Below are 25,872 nucleotides of genomic sequence, written 5' to 3' on the forward strand. Positions count from 1 at the left end.
TGTCGGGCGCGCACTTTTGGTCCAGTTTTTCGGACGACGACCGATTCACCCGACTCGGGTGAGGTGATCGCCCCCCCCCCCCAAATGGCAATTCGGTGCCGCGGGTGTTGATCGGACGAACTTTGTTTTCGGCAACCGTTTATCACAAATCACACTCGGCGGAGCGGAAGAAGAGACGTCGTCGTAGCTGTTTCGCGCGGTGTATGTGTATATTATGCTGCAGGAAGCCGCCGCACCGGCCGAGAACCGGTCGATCGAACCGAACCGGTCCGGTCTGGCGCGCGCACAAACGAGAGCCCCTCGGCGCCGGATATCACTCCGTCTACCACATAATAATAATAATAATAATAATAATAATAGCAATAATAATAATGCAACAACAATGCGCTGTCATTCATCCGCGGTCCGCGCGATTCATTCACGAAACGCGTGCCCCGCTCGTGATCTCGTCCGTCGCCGTTTACTGCGTTTAGGTAGCGGACACATTGTATCGCGATACCCGCAGTGTACACGTGATCTCTTCTTTCCGTGTACACCGTCATCGTCGTCGTCGTCGTCGTCATCGTCATCACACGACGACTCGCGTTAATTATTTTTTTACAATTGTCGGATGCGATCGATCGACGGATTTCACTGGAAAAACAGTGAACTTTCGTCGGCCGACTTGTGTTGCGACGTCGTGTTGCCCGGACACGTACTCGATACGACACATACCTATATACACGTATATAGCAGTAGCGTCTAATGCGGTGAAAGTCGGCTGCAATAGTCGTTTGAAATCTATAACATATTTTTACCATTTAGTCGACTGTGCCCCCACCACCAGACCGTTGTGGGAATATAATGTGCATGTTTATATATCATATATTATAGTCGCGAGTAGTTGCAACGATGATAATAAACGCGATCGTTTTCCGTTTAAAAAGAGATTTCTCGACAAAAACGCGGCAACGGCTGCGGCAGGTCTCACATAGTTTTTGATTCGCAAAGGCTCTGTCGTAAGGGCGCGGTGGGTGCGCGGCTTATAAACGGAAAATAGAAATGAAACTGGCCATATAATATTATATAATTAGTGTGCGTATTCCTTAAAACTTGTGTGTGTACCTACCCTACCTGTGCGATAGTGATATCTGAACGGCGGACGTTTTTTTTTCGCGGGCTGTTTTTGTAGGAGACGGCGGGGTAGCTGCAGCGAGGACGACGAGGTCACCGGCGCCGTTGTTGACGGCGACGGACAGCATCACCACCACCGGCGACACGATCATCACCGCGACGACGGCATGGCCGATTCGGACACGAACGGTGGTGGTGGCGCCGGGGGCGGAGGAGGCGGCGGCGGCGGCGGGGGTGGCGGCGTGACCGAACAACCCGCCGAGCCGGGTGGCTGGAGGTCGTCGTACTACGAACATCCGCTGACCGCCGCCACGTCGGCCATGCTCAACATTTCGGGCGGCGCTGCCGGGGACGAACAGGGCCAACAGTCGGGACAGGGCCAGGGCGGTGCACCGCTCAGTTTCGTCTACGAGTATTACAAGCTGCCGCACTTGTCCGACTCCGTCAAGGACAAGCATCTTGCCGACATATGGCCGTAAGTGCTGCCAAAGCGCGCGCGCGCGCGTCTAATCTGCGTGACCGCTGCCGCTGCTACCTCCGCCGCCGCCGCCGCTTGTATTTTTTTATCTATCGCCTATAAAATAATATATAACTCGTCCTTTTCCTCTACATAATGTATAATATTATATTCACATGTGTGTCTTGGCCGTTTGCCGTGTTTCAAAAATAACACAATAACCTAAAAAAACACGTCGATGCATCGTTGATAATATTATTATTATTATTATTATTATAGAATAACACAGTATATAGTAGTCATAGAAGATAAACTTAACACCAATGTTTTTATATAAAAATATGCGTAACTGTATAACATGTATGCGTATATACTTAAGGTATGCTTTTTTTTAACAATTTACGCTTATGAGATGAGGATGGTTTCCGTGTCACTTTGAGCGTGTAGGCTCATCCGTATTGTCGCCGCGATACGCTATTGCGACGGCAAAAAACGAGTTTCCGAGAGTCGTCGTTTATATTGGAAATTTATTATTATCGTATGGCCATGTAATCTCGAAACAGTGTTCTGCAATACCAAACTAAAATGTCATTTTCGAGGGCATCTTGTATATAGGCTCCTTGTTTAAATTTTTGTACGCCCGACACTAATTTTAAGCTAAATCGACATCATCTGTACGGTCGTTGATTATATAACATACGGCAGCTATTCAAAAAGCGCCGACATTGTTATTGACACATATTTTTAGTAAATATACGTTTATTAACGTGATTTATGTTGGTGAAAATACTGAATAATTTATTACACCTAAGATCGTCTGCAATAATTTACACATTAATTCAACTAGGTTTCGCAGTTTTCTAATACGATAACATATTATATTTGTCCTCTTAGACGCGTAATCGGCGTTATAATTTCATCACTTTTCTCGATACGCGTGTAAGATATATTATTATTATTATAATTTACCGTCAGTCATGCTTTTTATAAGGATTATGTTAGTTTTAGGTAAAATATGAGTTTTTCGTACTCGTACTCCTAGACGATTTGACCATATATAAATGTTTCTATTTCGTGTTGTATTATAATAATATCGCTATTAATTTTTTAATACCGTGTTAATTTATTATGTAGCCGACTTGTGTAACAACAATTACGTTAATCGTCTAACTAGGTACCTTATACTTATAACAGAAAATTAAAAAAATTATCATCTTAACAATCGTCTTTAACTCGCCGTTATAATGTTACACGCATTCCGTTCGATATAACTAACGATACATCGTATACCTATATCGTATGATATATATGTATCCCTTTTATCTGCGGTGTTATTATGTAATATGTATGCGTTATTGCACCGATACGAATATAATCTGATATTGTAAATCATGCAGTATAACATGCATATTATGTAGATACCTACAGGTAGTTTTCGCCACATTTAGAAATTAACAAATAAATAAAAAACCCGGTTGCGGTATATACGCTTGTAAACTATATACATATACGATGTTATCATATATACACGATATTATTATGCTAGTGTTATGTACGATATAATAGCGGGTACCTACTAAAAAACAAAATATTTAATATTATAAATGTACCAAACGCGCAAATAATAGCGTATCTTTGGTGATAAAAATTCAAACTGATTTTCTGTACCAAATGTGAAATTTTTAATAAATAAATAATTATGAAAACGTCTGTCAACGATCACAATAGTCCCACGATCTATTATGTAAAATCATACTACTCTTCCATAATAGCCTTTAATACTGCGGAAATGGGGTTCTTTATTCATATTGCGTTGGTTATATTATTAAATTATGAAAGATGAAAACGCCTTTTCGATGCCCAACATAATATAATATTGTTCTCAACCTTATGAAATATTACAGAATAGGCCGTAACTCATGTCGTAATTGAAAAAAAAAACTTGTCAGTCATTATTTTAATACTGGTGAATGATATACATGACAATAATTATACGATTTATACATTGATAGGTTATATTATATACTTGTAGGTACTTGTTAAAATGTATCAATATATTTAAATTTAATTCGTTATACTAAAAATATCTAAAAATAATATGATAATATTGTTTAGGACTTCAAGTACTACGAACAAATAGCGTAAATAATTGTAAATACACCTATAAAATATAAGTACATATGATAATAAAAATTAACATTTCATTGTACTGTATACGTACAAATTGATGAATAATAATAATAATTAATAATACACTCTTATTAAAGAAATTGCCTTTATAACATATAACATATTACATATATGCTTATGTACTTAATATATTTTTATGAATTATACATAATACATTAATACGAACTGTAATTTAATCACATTGCCGGCCACAAAGTATGTACCTGCTTATACTTGCACAATCGTGCCTTAATATCTATTACCGTTTTGATCAATATAAGATTATGCATGCATTATCTACTAATCGGGCTCATGCACGTTCCGACTTTTTCAAGTATCGATTTTACGACTAATTTTTGTATATCACTGTAAGGTCATGTATAGTAACAAGTGTATACATATACATACAAATTACATATACTTATGTATACAATACATATAGGCATATAGAGATGCGTTACATATATTTGCACATTTCACTCGAAAATTTATACGGAGACGGTGAAATGTATTTTTAACGAGTGCACGCAGACGTTTATATAAAACTTGATATTCAGTCGTGTCCGAAGAGCGCTTATTATATATTGTAATAATGATAATAATATTATACGCTATTGTTTTATAAGTATAACACCACTGCGTAGCGACACCGACACACTATATATATCTACCCATACACAATATAATATACAATATATCTGGTTAGCGGCGGGTCGCAAAAATATTATGTTCGGTTTTTTCTTTCTTCTTATAATTGGTTAGAAACAATAGAGATACGTATTTTGCCTCTTTAAATCAGAAACCACCGCTACTTTTATATAATATATGTTTTTTTTCGTCGTTATACAGAAATGTGATGCGCATATTTCAGTCGCGTGAGAGGGTTACCTATATGGCTTCGTCATTAACTCTCTTAAAGTCGGCGACGGCGGTTTGTCGCGTATTTTATTATAAAATATATTATAGATGATACATATTATATAATATACTGGGTACTTAGACCAACAAGACGCGACTGTACCCGGTCGCGGGATCTTTGATACTAATAATATCGAATTACCAGACGAAACCGGGCGCGCGCGCATACACACACAAAAATTAGGCCCTCCGGGTTCTTTTGTGCACAGGTATTTATAATATTGTTATTGCGGGACGTGATCTATAATTTATAGCCTCGGCACGGTATACACGCACACACATACCTACCATATACCTAGTACGATATACATACCGTATAGTTATGCGCTCGCAATTATAACCCATTGTCGTAACGTATTCGGCCGTCGTAATATTTCATAGCACGCGGGCGCGAGCAACCCTTTTTTGTGTATACGTTCCTATATAATATTTTACGTGTTCGTACAGCGCGTTTGTGCGCATTATAATACGCGCTCGGTCGTATATTATAATATAACGTACGGGAGGTCTTGTAAGCGCGTGCAGTTGTGTATGCGGCACATTATATATATATGCACCTCCACCGCGGCTGCTGCTGCGTCTCATCCGAAATATGATATTCGGCATCGTCTAATTGTCGACATTTAACGGACGAATAAATCCGAAGATTATCTCGCTCGCGGACCACTCCCCTCGCGCACATCTCGCGCATACACCGCGATCGCAATACTCATTTATATCGTTTATTATATATACTTTGGAGTATATATATATATACGTATATAATGTATGTATATAGGGTTGAGACGGCGCGGGCACGTCGACCAACCAGAGAACGCATTCCCGGACGTGACTCGTGTATATAAGACGTGGGAAAAATATATATAGCCCGTTTATAATATGTTATACTCGATTTATATATGCACATTATATATAGTGTAATATATTTATAGTTAGGTTTTCGAAACGTCGACATTTCCATACATATATATATACGACGAGAGAGCAGCCCACCGCGGACGCGCCGTCGTTAAACGGTACGAGGTGTCATCTTCGGTTTCCAATCCGTTTAATTCGGCATTGGTTCGCGTCTGTCCGAATGGGCGTGGTGACCGCCCGAGTTCTGTGCGCGTTCATCGCGTACGGGGCTGGGAGGGGCGCTCTTCGCCTGTCGCACACTATACGACCACTGCAGATGACGATAACACGAATACATATTAATAAATTATTACACTTCATACATATATATATATATATATATTATATATACGGCGTGATGGACAGTCGTAGCGCCGCCCGCGTTCATATATATGCGCGATAATATAATAGGATATTAGGTAAGTATATGAGCCCGGAGCCGCGCTATAAGTCGTTTGGGATAAAGATCTAAAAATCAATCTGCGCCGATACACAGTATACTGCCTATTTTTACAATATATATATATATATATTATATTTATGGCTTATGTGATATAACGGTTTCGTTTTTTTTATATATATTATTTAGCGCGCGCTATATCTCCGCCGCCACAGAGTTTCGGCCGCAGTCTTTTCAACGGATCCGATCAGTAAAATTTACTATACGCGCGTATATTATTATATTATTACAGATATATAATCGCGGTGGCCGGTCGTGCGTTAAAGTCTCTTCTGTATGGGACCGCAGCCGCCTCTCGTCCTCGTAAAGTCGTTTTCCCATTTCTCCGATCCGATCGCCACAATATTCTATATATATGTGTGTGTGTAGGTAATCCGTGTTGCGGCTGTTCGTATCGCACTTCGATCGCAATCTCTGTGGTGTATTATATTATATATTATATTATATATACCTATTCGATTACATCGTCCTTTGTATACATGTGCCCTCCGAAGTTCGTCCAAGAACATTACATTTTGTATACGCGTATAAACACATCATTTCAATAAATATCGTTAACGTGTAAATATATACGTATATATACTACGAGTATATATCAATATTTGTAGTGCTAAATTATGATTGAAGATCTTAATGTTTACATTTTGATTGATTTTTACGACCGTCCAACGACTGTTTATTTGCGCGCCGATTGTTTTTTATTGGTCAATATCGTCGTCGACAATACACATTATCATCAGCTCCCGATCGTGTGTGCAGCATATAATATGACGAGCTGCCGCAGCAGATGACGTCCACTGCTATATATATATATATATATATACGTTATATAATTCTATGATGAACACGGCGACAATAAATATGATATTTTATTACTTATTTCACCGGCTACGTCTGGCGCTGTGTTTATGCGCTATATTGAATGTATAGGTATACAGTATATACATATATGTAATAAATTATATGAGAATAAAAAATCGGAAAGAAAAACCCGATTATTCGCATCCAGCACCGCCGCTGGAATAAGCGTCATTATAATATATATCGGCATAATTATCGAGAGTGGCTTAGAAAGTTATCTATATGGAAAGAAAAAAAAACTGTTATCGGTTTGGTTTTTATAAAATATGCGCCAAGCGACGGTAGTGGCGGCGCAGGAGTGCATATAGCAGTATAGGACTGATTAAATCGGTCTCCGTTGCTGCGGCGGCGGCTGTGTTCCTATATTATATTATATAGGTATATAACAGTGTTATATTCAAATAATATAATATATTACACACACATGCACACGCGATCGCGGATGACCGAAACAACTTTCTAATTAGACTTGTGCAATGACATTTGGGAAGAACGAGCGCGCGCGCGCGCCTGCGTCTCGATGGTGAAAACCAGACGTATAAAATAGGTACATTAATTTTGGCGTTTTTGACAAGTTTAAGCTAGTGCTGCAACGAGGCGGGTTTTCTGATTTTTTTTTCCATTTCGTCCGTTTTTTTTTCACTTATCTATATTTCGTTTTATGTGTGTGTTCTGCAGCTTATGGCTAAAACCTGTTTTTTCTAATATATTATATTGTCGTCGTCAGTCGCGCGCGCTCGATCGCTCACCGCCGCCGCCGCCGCCGCAAAGATAGACGATCCGACACGCAAGTCCTGCGTGTAACATTACGACGGACCGCGATATCAAATGTCCAGATCCGGTTCTGCGTGTGTGTGTGTATGTGTAAAATGAATATAATATGTGTATATTATGTGTGTGTATATATATATGTCGCAGTGCGTATTTATATATATATTATATACACGTGCAGTTTGCCGCTGTACCTTTTAGAGGAGAGGTCTTTCACACCGTTTGAACTCAATTTTTTATTTTAAACACGCGTACGTACACGCTTTAATTTCGCGCTCATTACGCTATCAATAGAATAAATCGTTACACGGACGTGTCGCGGAGACAATCACATATAGTATTGAGCCCGCGTCGTGTATATAATATAATCGTATCGCGCGGCGTGCAGCGTATACATTTATATTTATATAATATGTGTATAATATTATTTATCATATGTTGTGTACCTATGTATAATACAACACGCTAATGACCCGGCGTCGGGTTGTGTGACGAACGTATACCTATAAAAGTGGTGGTGTTTCGTTGTAAATTGACACGTACCGAAAAAACAGCAGCGGCGTTGAGTGAACGAGTGAGTGATGCCGTGACGAGTTCATTATGACAAGCTCAATGAAGTGATGGGAAATCGGGTATTCGGAAAGGGTGCCGGAGCAAACGCACTTGGACGACGCCGCCACCGTCGGTTGCCGTTCGTCTCCCTCATTTTTTTTTTATCATATTATTTATTATTAAAATAAACTAACTAGAAGAATCCGTTGGTGCGTAATGTTTTCCAAAGGGGTTGCGCCGCCGCTCACCCTTATACGTATATAGGTATGCACACACGCACACACGAATATAAATATATATGAATAGTACTATTATATAGTCTTATTGTGTAAGAATACGGCTAAAAAGGGGTTGTCGTGCGTGTTGTAAAACGAAACCGATCCCAACACCTGTCCGATGCAGTGTGTATGCAGTCGCAATCCTATTTATTATAATACACATATTTATATATATATAAGTATATATTAATTTTGTGTATAATAGGTTTATGTATATTTTAATGCAACAGTTTCCTGCGATGACCTTGTCGAAAACCGATAAATGGTTAATACGCTGCTTCCTCGTATGTTCTACATCGTATGAGTTGAAATTATAATATATTGGTGTTATATTATATGCATTATAATAATATGAGTTCATATTATATAGATACACCAAAAAATCAGAATCCGCAGACTGCACATAGCACAATCACCATATGACGTCATTGCTATTACAGTGAAAAACGTGTGAATAAGCTATAATAATATACGAAAAATATTGTACCACGTGCAAATTTACTCCGTATAATTATACTATAATATCGTAATATGCACGAAATTGGCCAAGAAATGTGTGTGTGTGTGTGTTTAGTTTTTTGTTGTTTTCTATTTCCTCGTTTCGAGGTTGCGCCTCGGGTAGTCGGGTATTGCTCGAACGCCGTTCGCTGTTTGGACCGAAACAATATTTTCCTCGAACAATTTCATCGCATTAACATATTTATCGCGAAGATTAATGTTAATTAATACGAAATCGACTTGCTAGTTGCTGCTCTCTGCGACCATCGTGACAACGCGTATTTACCAGATTTTGGCAAACCTCATACCGCGCGTATATTATAATTTATATTATATTATATATTATATCGAAAGATAAATACCACACACGTGATATATATTATTATGTAAATAGTGGTCGCGGCGGTGTTATTAAAATCTCAGTAAAATATATAGCTCCGGGATGGGGGATTATTATTACATTAATTACTATTACGGCGGCGTTATTGCTTTTTAAAAAACCATTAAGTGTCCGGTAGTCGCGTTGATCGATTAACCAGAATGATTATTAAAATATTATGTACACGTATATAATATAATATAACATTATATATTATATATTGAAGTAGCTGCTACTATATATGGATGGGAAAAAAAAAAATTATACGTTCTTAGTTTTTTTAAGTGTTCTAGTTGTTGTGTGTCCACGATCGTGCACATTGTTACTGTATAATGTGATTGAATGTAATAATTCGATATCATGGGAGTGGAATCGACGGGGGTTCAGACGGGTCTATCGGGCTGACCGATCGATCGGAGAAGCCGCATCACGGCTATTAGTTGCACGTCAATCAAAACGGGGTGATCACGGACATAACTTATTATTATTGGTATAGATCGCATCCGCACCGCCGCAATAATGGTAATGTGTACAAAACATTTCCGTCCGGCCAGCGATATTTATCATCGGTCTTCACATACATAATATATAATTGTTTCGCGCGGAAATCTTGTCCGCCCGCGCCGTTTCTAATTATTAATCACCTCGTTGAGTGCAGATGTATTTATTATATTATTATGATGACGGGTTGTGTACTTGAGTGTGTGTAGCCGACGATGTGAGCGGTTAACGATAAAACGGCTGCACGAGTTTCGTCCGAGTTAAAAACGATGTGTTTAAAAACGCATTACACGTCGTCGACGGTACTTATATCGCGTACACTAGTAATAATCATATCGTCATGACTCGTGATGTATATAATATATATAATATAATTTATAATATTATGCGCGTTAAACAGACCGCTTTGGCTGTAAAGATAATAATAATAATAATCGTGCTCTGTGGAGATCCTAATAATAAAATAATGTTATAATAATACCGTAGTAATATAATAATAATACGGACAATTGAAAAAATTATTTCGTCTCGCTATGGACGGACATTAAAACGCGATTATGTATACGACGACCTCTGTCCGCGGGTCAATTATTATTAGCGTGGTTATGTTTTTCGATAATTCACCGATCCGTTTGCGGGCGATGGACGTTAAAGAGGAGGCGCACGAGACGGATCGACGCGGCCTTTATTTACGGTTGTAAAAAAAAAAACGATTATTAATAACTCGCGGGCGTCGTTAAAATCGCTGAATTGAAATCTTCGCTGCGTAAATCATATTATAATTGGCCACCGTTCGGAGGAGGAGCCGGAAACGGCAGCAACAACAGTTTGATGGTGGTTATATTATGTATCCACTATAGGTATACATCGTATAGGTGTCGTAGAGTGAGTATACCCGAACTTCTCGCGTGTGGGAATATGTTTTATTACAACGGATTTATATTATCAAGATTAATTAAAAAATGCCTTACAGTTATATTTAAATGAACGTTTCGTAACAATGGCCTGGCTGTTAACATATATTACTCGCCGTGTATACGCGTATAACATTATATTATATATGTATTATTGTTATTAATATTATGTATCCCTTAACAATGCGCTAAAAAATTCTTATCTCGTAAACCGGTTTGTGCGCATAATTTCTCGGGAGACGTCGCGATATCGGGTGCGCGTACACAGGTACAGGAGCAGCCCGCAGTTAGGTAATAATAATAACAGTTTACGGTGTATACTACTACTACTAGAACGGCGGCGAAAACCCTGCACGAACAGAAGGGATCTCGCGCCGGTCCGCGTGAGTCGTCGTCGTCGTATCCTCTCTTCTTCGTCACTGCCGCCGCCGCTGCTGTTCGTTCAACCCTCTCCTCAAGCTCGTTTTTACACATAATAATATAATATTATCAAAACCGCGGCCGTGCGTATTTCAATGTTCAAATCGTCGTAATATCAATCGTAAAATTTGATGTGACGTCGTGGTGATAAAATAAATATACCGTATTCGTGTCGCGCGTCTCGTATAACAAAATATTATTATGATTTAGTATTTGCGAGAGTTTCGCGGTTCCGGGTTTGCCTCGTTCACGTGTAAAATATTATCATATCGTGGATATATATGGTCGTCCGGGCTTTCTAATTTCTAGCGACGACGAAATTTAACAAAAAAAAAACATGTTTTCGACCTGGTACGAGTGCCCGGAATCCGACAGGACGCAACACAACGTCCACTAGGACGATTTATCGTTTTATTATAATGTTCGTATTCATATATATATTTTTTTTATCGATCGCGTGTATATTATAATATATTAACTCTTAGCGACGGAATAATTATTTGTGTTAATAAGAATACTCTTACGTCACGTCTGCGTATAAAATAATAATATATTATAAGGTATATGATGTTTATTATAGTGGTCGATGATTTTATATTTTTATTTTATTTCTCATCATAATTAGCGGCCGGGACGTTATATTTATTATTTTTGGCTATTTGTGTTCCATGAGTCGATTAAATTTGCATAATATAACGACTGAACGACGAGACCAGATCACAGTTTTATGAGCTGCATGTTTTTTTTTCCTTCTTTCGGTTTAATGGCTTTGCGCAATCGGTGGTTTAATGGAAAACTAACGAATTAATTTTGAAAATAAAAAATTAAAACCGTATTTTATTATAACTCTGCCTAATAATAATAATAATAATAATAATATACCATTGCACAACGTTTATTTAATAGTTTTTTTTCTTTTTTATTTCGCAGAACCACGTCTTCACCGAACGGTTCACTGTTACCGTCGCAGCTTAAACCGTCCAACGGACTCATCGGCACCGGTCCAGGAGGACTGGAGATCGGCGCCGGACACCTGGGCGATTTGCAGGGACTTTTCCTGCACCAGCAACCGCTTAAGCGCGAGCCCGAGGACTTGAGCCATCACCGCGGCGGCGGACCACCGAACAAGGGCGGCAACAATGCGGACGGTCTGAAAACGATCGGTGGACGTCCCAAAGTGGTGTTGGTCGCGCCCGGAAACAACGGCGGTCAGCAGGACCAGCAGCAACAGCAACTGGTCGTGGACGTCGTAAACAACAATAACAATCAGCAGGCGAACAACAACAACAACGCGGTGGGCGGCGTGAAGGAGGAGTACGGCGGTGGACACCATTCGCCGCAGCACAACAGCCGGTCGATAAACGGCACGCCGTCGTCCACGTCGTCGCTCATCACCGAAATGAACCCGCCGCCGCCGGCCATCGAGTTGATCGCCACGCCGGACGGTCTGAAGCCCATGTACGGCACGCACATATTCACCACCATGTCCGGACAGCACGCCGACAGCGGCACGCCGTCGCCCAACTCGTACGAGCACCAGCAGTACACCACGTCGTCCGTGCTGACGGGCGGCGGCGGTGCCGGCAACCCGGGCGGCTACATCACCACGTCCGGCGGCCGAGCCCCGTTCGCGGACCCGTACACTTACCGCGAGTACTTCGGCGGCGCGGGCGCTGGCCCCGAACCGGGCCCGTACGGCTCGCAGATCGGCACCGGCGGCGGTGGCCGGCAGACCGCGTCCTCCTACGGCGGCGATGCCTCCGACCCCGGCGCCGTGTCCAACGCCGCGGCCACAGCGTCGTTTGTCGAACGTTACGTCCGACAAAGCTCGTACCACAACAAGGGCGTCATCGCCGCAGCCGGCCTCACCGTCGACCTGCCGTCGCCCGACAGCGGTATCGGCGCCGACGCCATCACGCCACGTGACCAAAACGCCATCCAACAGGTATGCCTGCACGTACATTATATTATTTACATTCCCGAAATATTCAGTCAAGCCTCCTCCCCAAAATAATAATAATATTGTTCGTGATACGATGATGGTCGTGTATAGTATATATCTCGATCGATTAAAGTATTTCACTAATAACGATCTTTTCGATATTATCTTAAACGGTTTTCTTTGAACAATTTTATTTTTGCTATCATCTGCAGTCTGATGTATATAGATGAACAACATATTATTATTATTTATCTTTTTTAATAAATCGTTTAATTTGTTTTTTTGTGCTTTTACAGTCATTCGATTACAACGAGATGTGCCAAACACCTAGCATGTTGGGTGAACACCAAGCACAGCGGACGCCCACCGGAGGACGGTCGAGACCGTGGCACGACTTCGGCAGACAAAACGATGCGGACAAGATACAAATACCAAAAGTGTAAGAATACCCGATTTATAAATGCAGATACAGTTGGTGGTGTATTTTTTTAAGGGAAATAAAAATTAAATTCGAAAGTCTGGTGACAAAAAACAAACAAAAAAAAAAAACGAATAAATAGTTTTGATCAACGGTGTAGAAATACTTTCGCAACTTGTTTTCTGATGGTATTTTTTTATTTTTTTTAATTATAATTTAACATACTTTCCGTGGCGATTCCGAGAGAGCGTTTGTCAACTTGTATATACGAAAATACATACATATACGGTAATAAATTCAGACTTCGACATTTTCGTCTACATCGTTAAAATTTTCAAACCAGTTTCCCGTCAAGTAGATTTTTTTCTGTTTTAGATTTATTTATACGCTTTTAGTCTGCCCCCCGGTCCGCGTGTGCCAGATATCTGACGACCCACTTTGCACGCTAATTTTAATCAAACGCCTCCGGATGTGTCTAGTGTCCACCGTTGTTGGAAATTTAGTGTGTTTCTTTTTTTTTTTTTACCGAAAATATTTAGGCGTGGCCGAAAGACATATTTTATTGTAAACAACCGTTCTTGAGCACTAATTCCGTTTACAAATGTTATTATTAAAAGAATAATAAAGAACGCCCTAGAAATGTTAAATTTTTTTTTTGTATAGAAAGCAAGCTATAGTAACTAACTAAAGTGAAAATGTTTAGCCATCGTAGGTGTCTGCGCGTGTTTAATATACGTATAGTATTTATGCTACGTATACTTTACAAAAATACGATATGAATAATTGTTGTTTATAAAATATTTAAATATATCTATATAATTTATAAAATAATCGTTGTGTTTATTCACAGATTCTCCAACTACGGGTTCCGCTATTATTTGGAATCACCGATCTCCACTAACCAAAGGCGTGAAGACGACAGGGTGACGTACATCAATAAAGGCCAGTTTTATGGCATTACTATGGAGTACATACCAGACCCTGATAAACCGTTGACCAGTCAAACAGTCAAGGTAAGATCCTTTGGCTAATATACGTATTTTTTAATTTGTTAGAGTGATTATACCATAATACGGATTGGGTTATATCTTATAGATATTATGAGAATAGGAAATACAATTCATTAAGTTCCGTTTGATATACTTTTAATTTCATTTATTTTATACAGCTATACAACCGGTGTATAACAACTCAGTTTTCAGGCCTTTGGCCACCAAATTTAATATTATTATAATATAGCAAAAGATCTCAACAATGAATATAATATAAACGAATAAAAATAAATCTTTTCATCATTATACTTCTGAGGCGTATTAAAGCGTATATATATATATTTATTTATTTATGAACATGTGTTGCAATGAATTTCATCGAAATAACATAAAAACGATAGTAAATTAACTATTAAACGCTGATATATTATACATAATGTAGGTACGTATTTAAATAAAAGGAATTTTTATCCTGTCGATTTATCAGAACTATCTCGGCGCTAATCAGCGTCTACGTGAAAGTTTCGTCGATCGTATATAATATTATTGAGCTATAAGGCCGTTTGCGTTGATATTCGAGCCTGATAATATAATACATCACATAAGTAAACTTTTTTGCTGTAATTTTATACAAATGTACCAACAAGCGTTCATAGGGGGACCTGCAGTTGTCGGTCACTGAAGAGGGCGAAAGCAAAATACCTATTTACCAATATAATATAATTACACTGCCGTTGCATAAAATACATAAGCTAAGCGAGTTTAAAAGTTCACGTACATACACGTTTATAAGAATTATGTTGATTTTTTTAACATCTGATGGTCTGTAGTCTGTAGGGATTTGTCGACTGTTTCGTTTTCAGTGGTAAGCTTGTATTTTTACGTGGCTGTCGAGTGTATGTTTTCTCAATGATAGAGAAAAATCGTTTGGAAAAAACAGTCCGTCTGTAAGACACTTTTATTATTATTATTATTATCCTATATAGACGTTACACGCATATTATCTATATGTGTTTAACCGCTCCTAACACGCACGTTGCAGCACCACTGTGTGTATGCACGTATATACCGTGTATGGATAATCATAATAATAATAACGCCAATCGGCGGTCCATATTTATATTCATATATAATATGTCGAGGCACTAAAGATAATATATAATAATATATTTATCTTCCGGCAACGGTCAATGGGTAAAATCTCGCTCAAGGTGATTATTAGATGTGTGTGTGTGTGTGTGTGTGTGTGTGTGTGTGCAGTGTATATATATATGTGTGTTTATATATAAATAGCTAAATGGTTGCAGGGTAGATTGTGTTGTTGTGATTGGTATACATACAGGAGGAACTTGTGAAGAGGAGGAAAATGAGGAAGGTACAACCAATACACACACACACGACGGTGCAGCGGCGGGTCGATGACCAGTATCTGGAGAGCATGGTTTTGGGCACTTAACGTGTTATTATATTATATACATACATATTCCATATACATTAATATACGGCTATATATACATATATATTTTTCCGTTCGAAAGAAAGTAATTGGACCGTCTTCTTGTAATGATCGCCTGCCGACCGTATGCACTGGCCTACCTACGCTCTTGTCTCCTATATATAATATATATATCTAGTCGAGATTTTCATCTATATAAAAGCATTCAGTCTTTTTTTTTTTTTTTACTTCAATCGCTGCACACTTCTGACGTCTTGACTGCCGGCAGTGTGCTGACTTATACACTGCCCTACCCCTGCCAGCCACCTCGAGCCGTATTTCCATTTAAAATTACGACTTAATACTGATAGAGCCTATACTTAAGACGTAATCGCACTCGTTACAACTGCTGTGTGCGTGTATGTGTGTGCTTGCATTCAAAAATATATCATATATTATAAAGCATATATTAATATACGTATATATTAATCCCGCCGGTTGCGACGTGTTAACGCATTTGCACATGCACACGCTATATATACTGTAATGTACGTGTGGACCCCTCCATTACACGTACAAGACGTATAAATTTGCATACCGTGTAAAACGCGATCTCTGTGGTCATCGTTTGACGGCGAATCCATCACTGAAGGTCTTGGCTTTCCGATGTCTGTATATTTTATATATACGACGATAACGCATGTGCCCATTTCCAAAAATAATTATGGTTTGTCTGCTTGGTCGAGTATATAATAAATGATCGTTTATTTCTTTTTACAAAATTACAATATATATTGTGTTCTATGACTACCGCGGAAGCTTTTTATTTTTATTTTTAACAAAGTCGTGACATCTGAATCTCTGTGCTCTTGTGAATGTATTTTCAATTCAATCCAAAAAACACTGTTATTTCCTCCGTGTACCCAATATTCAATACCTGTGTGGCTGTATGGTTGTTTATATTCAAGTATAGTGAGAATGACGTACGCTCATTGCGATATATAAATCATCATCCCCTCCTTACCTCGCACTAATGCCGGCAATGGTTTAGTAATAATACTATATTTTCATGTAATTATTGATATCCACATGTAGCCATTTCCGATCTAATTCGATTGCTATTAAATCATGTATGCATATAAATAGTCTCGCTGAAGTCCATATAATTATATATCTACCTGCTGTGGGGAGCGTCTGTGTTGCGCTACATTATAATGTCTGATTCGGTAAGTTCGACTACGCACGCGTATACATGTGTATGTGTATTGTATATGTGTACACAGTACAAGTACGCGTGCTGTATGTACGTCCGTCCGATAAAGTAGATACCTACTTATTATGCCTTTATAAATACCTATTCTCCCGTAGGTAGCGGTGATTGTATACCACAGAAGTCAACTGACGGTCCAATGATTTATAGTATTTGTCGGAAGAATAAAATATAAAAACGCACAATCCACCACCGCCATTCTACGGACATACCTTTATATAATGCACTGTGCGTACATAAAATGGTAATACGAGTATAATAGTCTCAGACAGATTGGTAATAACTCTGAAATCCACTGCGGCAGTGGACGATTCAATAATTCATAAGTTCCATTACCGTGGTAGTGGTATGCCGACCCCCGCCTCGATACATACATACATATATATATATATATATATATATAGGTATCTGCTATATATACAGCGGAAACGGTTTGCACACCGCCACTGCTCAGGTTGGTGATTAAGGAGGAGGGGATGCTTAAACACCGGGTGTGACTGTGGTGTATTTTTTATTCATTTTTTTTTCGCTGGCTTGCACACCGCGGGGGCAGGTAAATCGGACGGCCCCTGTATATATATATATATATATATATATATATATAAGTATAACTGAGAAACACGATGCAGACTTAAGTGGACCGAATATGAATTTTCGACTCCTACGCGCTTGGCAGTTTCGCACCTGTGTATAGTCAGCTGCAACGAGTTGTTAGTGTTTTATCTAAAAAATTCGATTCTGCACGGTCGTGTAATGCATTATTATTTATTATTATAATATACACTCTCACCGGAGTACAACATAATATACATCGTATACACACTGTGCAGGCATAAAAGCAATAAGAAATAATATATTTTGAGAAAAAAATACTCATAAAAAAAACACAGTATTATAATATTATACTGTAATGAAATATATTCTTCGGTGAAGGAAGATAAAGGGTAAAAGAGGCAATAACGAAAACGAAACTTGACGGGCGTTAAAATCTCTACTCCGTTACCATACACTTATAATATAGGCACAACCACACATCAACGATTTCGCTCTTTACACGCATACACACACACATGAAGACGACTCTAAAAGGAAATTCTTGTTTTGTGAGATTAGGCGACGGCGTTGAATTTATAATGTTTTTTTCTTCTTTATACACACACACACACACACACACACACATATTATTACTTTTTTTTTTATGCGTTTATAACATTAGATGAACATATCGTATTCTTAGGGTCAATTGTCAACTCACGGCTATATTGGATTTCATGATGCCTTCTCTGCTCACACACATACACAAACGGATAATGTATTATGCGCGCACTGCAGTTCTCACGGGACACCTGTCTTACGAATTTATCTTTTATTTTTCCGCTGGATCGTTGTTGCAGCAACGGATTCCGATGGAAATTATCTCTTTTCGTATCTGTCAGATCGGTGTCGCGCACATAAAATATGCATATTCCAAAGCGGCGGCGTTGTTCGTAACACATTTCATATTTTTTTTCTTCTCATTCTACTACGGTTATACCCTATAAATTAGATATACGCTGCAATACTATGCATGCGTACTTATAGGTATTTGTATGTAAAGACGATCGAATGAGAAATAATAATTTGAATATTTCTCGTACTTATACCTTTTTATTGCCCCGAAGCTTACAGACAGAAGCTATTATACGAAAATTACATTTTTATCGTGTGAATTTGAGGCTTTGTCCTCTCGGATTTTTTTTATGAAATATGTATATAAGTATCTGAAATCGGTGTATACATCGTTTTTCCAAGTAGATAATTACTTTTTTCTTTTCAAGACAATTTTCAATCTTAGTTTATAGTGTTTATACTTATATTATACTAAATAGACTTTTTTTTATACATAATTACGTCGACCCTCGAGTTGATCGGTCATCATTTTTGATTCGACAATGTAATATATTGCTGAGTGGGTATATAAAAAATTATAATTGGGGGAACAATATAATAATAAATAATAATAATCTTCGTATTAGTCGGACATTTTAAGCCTCTCTCACTGCTCTCTTTCGACTTATATACAAATACTTGGCAGGTGGTGGACGCTGTTATACCTAGTAGCTGTTGATTATTGTTGTTGTGGTTGTACGTGCAGCGTGCAGACACAGCGGGCTAAAAGCATAATCACAACTCACTTCTCACTAGAGTGAAACACACAGATATAAAATAAAATAAAAATTATAACTTGTACAGAACACAACGACGTTGTTAGAACCTAACCCACGTCTCCTCCTCAAGGCCGTGATTGTAAAAATAACACACGTATTATACCGAATCTCATTACTGATTGTTATTACCCATAGATTGCTCCGTTCAATTAATTCGAACGATTTTATTTTACTCATTCGTTTTTTATTCGTATTTTTTTTTATGTACACACACATAATGCCTGTACGTTTTTATTGCTTTTCCATGGAAACTATATATACGAAAAAACTACCAGCTTCTAAAATGGTCCGGAGATTAAAAATTAATAGCGCGTCTTGTGGCCAGCAGAACACGCATGTGTTTTTCTCGGTATAATACTACCGACCATGTAGTCATTTAATTTCATCGGGAATCCGAAGGTAATAACAGTAAATTATATAAAAACATGCGAACGTCCGATATTATGTGTAGTCGAGTTACTTATATTTTGTTAGTTTTTTTTTCACTTCATCTATAATACGTGTATAAAAAAAAGACCAGGAGATAAACCATTATAATGTGTTATATGCATAAATAGTTCTTATAATACATTATAATTATATTAGTCACATATTATATGTATATGTTATTGTATAATGACTCATTGGAGCCGTCGAGTGTGGCCGAACGTGTAAAATGAGTCACAATTATCTAACGAAAATGTTTATTTTTTGTGCTTGCAGAGCGTGGTCATGCTGATGTTCAGAGAGGAGAAAAGTCCAGATGACGAAATCAAAGCGTGGCAATTTTGGCACGGCAGACAGCACAGCGTCAAACAGCGAATACTCGATGCCGGTAAGTCGCATATTATAATCCTTTTTTTTTAATTTTCAAAACAAATATACGGTGTACCGACTCGGCAGACTAATCCTCGTGCTCGGTTAAACAGAAAAAACTTCGAAAATTCCAAGTTTCTTAATTTTTTTTTCATCTATGCATACTCTTTCAATCCCCCTTTCGAAGAATTGATACGTTGAAATCCTACACCGCCGTCGTAAACGTTAATACTTTAATGGAAAGACGCGCGTTGCCGAGAAATCAACGGACCGTGTACCGCAATCCGCGTTCTCGTGTTACAATTCGTGCGACGTCGAGTTGACAAGTTTCTCCAGCCACTCGTGGCCGAGACGACGAGAGAGAGACGGAATGACGGAGAAACAGAGACGAAATAGACGGACAGCGCAGAGACTTTAATACAATAATAATATTATTTTATATATATCCGTTTCCCATTACGTGTCGTTTCTCGTCCATATACGTACGTACAGACATATTATTCGACATGTATATGTATATGTTTATATATAGCACACCTTAATGTACACACATATACGCCCGGTACGCAAGTAATATATATATATAGGTAGTTAATAACAATTGTCATTTATTTATCACCGCAGCAGTAGAAATATAATTAATAACGTATAGTCGAGTGTATACCGCGCGTCGTATGTATAAGACGGTTTTATATTTTAATCCACGGGATACTCGCGGACCATTTCGTGTGCATGTAGATGAGGCGTACGTGTAGAAAAACACAACGATATAGGCGGGAGTGATGTCCGGTGAGGATAACGTGTGGGCATACACGTATAATATATATATATATATATATATATACATACCTATATCAGAGATTATATATACTTCGACGAACACGATTCGTTACTTCGCGCGTGCGTGTATGATGCTGTGTCTTGTACGTGCATATGATTAGTGCCTGTATGACACGGTGACGTATAGTGTGTATAAGCACCACCACCGGGTGTGTATGTGTGTGTATGTGTGTTTGTAACATTTCTCCCCTCTAGATTTCCCAAGACGTAGTACGTGTATATACGTATATATACGTTGCCGCTGATGTTTTCGACGTTTCAGAAGTTTATTTTCCCTACAAATCGTATATACAACGTTATAAATAAATCGTCATCGTATTATATTATGCGTTATTTATCGTACGTATAAAACGACGCCGTCCGACGATTATAGCCCGAACGAATAATAAAATGACGATTCCATTTAACGCGCGGTCGTACGTTATTTTTTCGCGCGATCCAGGGTCTCTCACTCCGTATTTACCCATACGATATAATATATAATGGGACATTTCGAATGATATACGTCTATATCGCAATTGCCAAGGATTTCAAACCTGTTATCGACTACCTAACGTATATATATATATATATACGTTTATTATTATAAATTTATATACCTATAGGTATTTGCGCATTTTTTAGTTCATTGATTTTTTTTTTTCGTTTTCCGTCGACCCATTACACACCGCCGCCATTTAATGTGATATCTACATGTACACACTTCAGCGTCTTTGAATCTACACACGCATTATAGTCCACCGAGTTATGTGGATGTCGCATAAAAATTTACATTCGGTAAAATCGAATAAACTATATAGTATAGTACGACCAGCACATAACCGCCGCCGATACACGACTCGCACATTGGACCGTATTGGCAATAGACGTATAATATATTATAATATGGAGACTTCATAAAAATACAGTAAAATATTAATACTACATTTTCTATAATATCGTATGTTCATACCATCCGTCGAGAATGTTTAAAAGATTTCTATTTGAAATCGTCGGTTGAATGATGCAACGATATGTGTCACGTGTGTATATTATATTATTATGTAGGTACTAGGTACCTAGATGTTTATACACATAGTGCCTGTGATTCAACTCCCTTTATTTGTACAACTTGTATTTTTAAAAAACATTACTGTATTGACCTTTTAAGCCTTATATTAATTGTTCGTTCCCTTAAAAGAGTCTCGTATATATTTCCCTCTGCTCTTATACGGCGGACGGCGTAAAGCTGTGCATACAAAAATGTAACTTCCCTATTCCGTTTCCGTCGGCGCGACCAGAGAAAAAAATCGTTTCCATCCGTATTTGTCACACACAGAATCCGAAAATGGTCACACATCGCCGCGTTGTGTACGTGAACTGCAATCCGTCGGTTGAATACGCGCAATCGGAATGTCGTTTTACACACATATTATTATATACTATATGTAGGATATTATTTGAAAAAAAAATGTGGAAAAAATCAGATAAATTAATTCCGATGACTGCGTGCCGCCTTTCTCGCGAGGGATATCTATGCAGCTAGGTTCCATTGTAGTCGTTTTTATCGGTCCGTAGATTATCCAATTATAATAATATATATAATATATTATAATAAACATGTACATATAGTACACTTTTTCGTATAAAATTATCGTCGCTCCCATAATACCGTCAGAATTAAGTATGTATAGTTAATTAAGACGAAAGAGTAGAGGGACGTCATTATATAATACATATAGAATCTGAAGTCTAAATCTCCTTGTACCTATATATATATACTTATAGTACATATACAAGTCAGCCGTGTTTTAATTACATCACTTTTTCCTTTGTACATATTATATATTTATATTATTATCTTAATGTGATATTTTTTCCATCTGTGTTCCCGCAACGACCAATAATTATTATTCTAATGGATTCTGATGTCAAACACTGCAGCGTAGTCGGATCTGCGTGTAGTCAAGCTTAAAAACACACGAAAATATATTACCTCCGTTCTGAGGTCAACATCGATCGGTGAACCTTATATATTATAATAATTTATAAATGAAAAAAAATATAATATGTATAAAATGTATCCCGCGACGTGAAATACGATCGACGAAAATAAATTAAATAACACCGACGAAGAAGCATTTCCCTAATTGACGTTATCGGTTTGCTATCTTCAATTTGGGTTTTTTTTTTAGAAAACTCGTCACGATATATTTTTCGTAAATAAAAAATAAAATCGCGTGCACACACTAAAATCTACATTGTTCTCTTTAGATGATATTTATAGTTTTTGTCCACGACACTTACAGAAACTGAAAAACAAAAACCCAATAACAATGGCCTACTGTGTTTTCAAGATCGTAAATTTTTTCATCCTTCTGCATCACGTGAGCGTGTACGAATGTCCCATTGTTTCGCGTTTTTCTTAGGATTGTTGTTCTTGCTTATTTTATTATTATTATTTATTTATTATTTTTTTTTTACATACTTACATGTTTTTAGTTATAGTTTATTGTATTTTCAAAATTCACCTCAGCCGCGTTTTGTCGAAAAATGTATACATAATTTCTAGTGTTATATTCGGCAACCCCACGCACATGAGCCGGACCCACCATCCTGATATAATATACCTAAAATTATACATACATGTTACATAATATAAATATATAATGTATATAATATTATATATAAATATATTTATATATTTATAAAAATTCTAATCGCGAGCACGTATTTCAGTAAGATATCATTTTTATAATGAAAAACGCGTAACGTTGTAACTCGTAATTAACCGGCATAAATTCGCACGGTCCTAAAAAAAATAGGGTGGGGTAGATAATATGTATGCGTGTAATCATAATCATCAAAACTCCATTATTTATAGTAATAGCGCGTTTAAACTGGTTATTATATACAACCGCGATCTGTTCGGGTCTATATTAAACCATACTAAGATAACCCTTAGGTTGTGCGGAGGCTGCACTAATATTTCAATGCGTTGGGTGTAAGAAAATATTTTTTTTAACTCGGTGGTGGAGGCGGGGGGTACCACTGTTTCGCTCCGAGGAAATCGTGAACATTTGACTCTCTCTAGTAGCCTGTAATTATTATTATTATTTTTTATATTTTTATTTTAGACACACGCGTACACTGACCCAAATCGTATACAAATAAGGATTAGTTCGATCCAGTATTAATAATAATGCGGGCGCTCACGATGAGAAACGGATGATTATTTGGAGGTGAAAGAGACGAGGGGGCTATAGCGTTTAAAAAGATTTACATTTTATATGTATTATATACCCACTGCACGTGTATACTTTTTTGGTTTTACTAATTTATGTTAATTCGCCCTTCACAAATATAATACGTCCATCGCGTAGTAAAAAGTTAAGTCGCATGTGTCTAAAACACTTGTGTGTAGTGTGCGCGCGCTTGTCTATAATAATACCATTACAAAATATACATGGCATTGCTTTTAGACGATATCTGACAAATTCGCCGAAAAAAACACGAAAAAAAAACCCATACAAACATAATATAATATAATTTTATACGCATAAAACAAAAAACAACACGTTTATACAATATATATATTTATATGAATATGTGCCGTACAGACGGAATTCTGTTTCGAGACATCTGTCAGATATATAATATGCAAATCTACCGATAGAGGCAGGCGACGTGTCGTTTCTCATTAGGTATTATAATTGGATATCGGCCAGCCCATGTGAGCGCATCGTCTTCGTCGTCGTCGTTGTCGTCCATTTAGTGAATCTCATTTGTTTTCCGTCGCCATCATACACGGTACACAAAATAATGTACTATAATATTATGTACCTACTCGTATATAATGATATGGACATCTTTCTCTCTCTCTCTCTCTCTCTCCGCATATCTGTGCTTTTACCCGAAATATCGCTTCGACGACCGCGTATGTTAATCGAGCAAACCGTTTAATAATACTCGCGGTGTACCAAACAAGTGTCATTATATCATTATAATCGCGCCTCATTTGTAATGCGTTTAAGTCAGTAAATATATAAAATATAAATGGCACGACTCCGCTAGATCGATTTTGGGTATTTATCGGTTTTCGTTGACGTATACTTTATTACTAACCCGCGTACAATTAATAACACTATGACGCACGCTCGACAGAAATATCGTTACGTCTGATGGATGTCGGGAAAATAATCGCCTATGATGATTTCCGGTTCTCCGGCGTTCTCGCGGCGCGTAAATACTGCACATCACCGCCGTACGCGTGCTCGACGCGTGGGCGGGTGTCTACATGTATATATTATTATAACGCGTGTCGGCGGGACCGGAAAAACCTGATAACGAACGCTGCACTGACCCATTTGTTCTTTAACCGCGTGCAGTATATGCATCAGTGCAAGCATACGGAGCAAAGGCCACTGGCTATGTATAATCAGGTTCCTCTTCCTATATACACACACACACACATACACAGTTAATATATATATTTAACCGCGTAAGTAGACGCTACTCGTCGTCGTAGCGTATAATATATATATATGTATAGGTACCATATAAATAGTCGGTAGTAGCGTCGGGACCTGTTATTGAAATCAAGTTATATTATATCTTTGACGTATAGCTAGTTACTATTGTAGTACTGCTATTATTATTATTATTATACGAGCGGCACTTCATTCATAAAAATCGAAACCGCCTCCAACGATGTTGTGCCGTGCAACGGTGCGATATCCAATCCAGTTCTCTGTAGTGTATATTAACATCTCGTCGTACAACTTCGACTCCAGTACCTATATATAT

At 37.9% G+C, this 25,872-nt stretch overlaps 1 protein-coding gene across 7 annotated transcripts in view; it reads left to right on the plus strand.

The window, feature by feature from the left end:
• LOC132929543 (protein grainyhead-like) overlaps positions 1-25,872 on the plus strand; it is a 101,412-nt gene that overhangs the window by 64,160 nt on the left and 11,380 nt on the right. For 6 of the 7 annotated variants that reach the window (XM_060994950.1, XM_060994949.1, XM_060994947.1 and 3 more), the window contains exons 3-7: positions 1,172-1,588; positions 12,119-13,133; positions 13,427-13,569; positions 14,399-14,561; positions 20,155-20,266. In XM_060994950.1, coding sequence (XP_060850933.1) covers positions 1,172-1,588; positions 12,119-13,133; positions 13,427-13,569; positions 14,399-14,561; positions 20,155-20,266 — 1,850 coding nt within the window. The remainder of the gene's footprint in view (positions 1-1,171; positions 1,589-12,118; positions 13,134-13,426; positions 13,570-14,398; positions 14,562-20,154; positions 20,267-25,872) is intronic. The other variant, XM_060994953.1, reaches the window with a different exon arrangement.

Source organism: Rhopalosiphum padi, chromosome 4, assembly GCF_020882245.1.
Source record: "Rhopalosiphum padi isolate XX-2018 chromosome 4, ASM2088224v1, whole genome shotgun sequence".
Taxonomy (NCBI): Eukaryota; Metazoa; Arthropoda; class Insecta; order Hemiptera; family Aphididae; genus Rhopalosiphum; species Rhopalosiphum padi.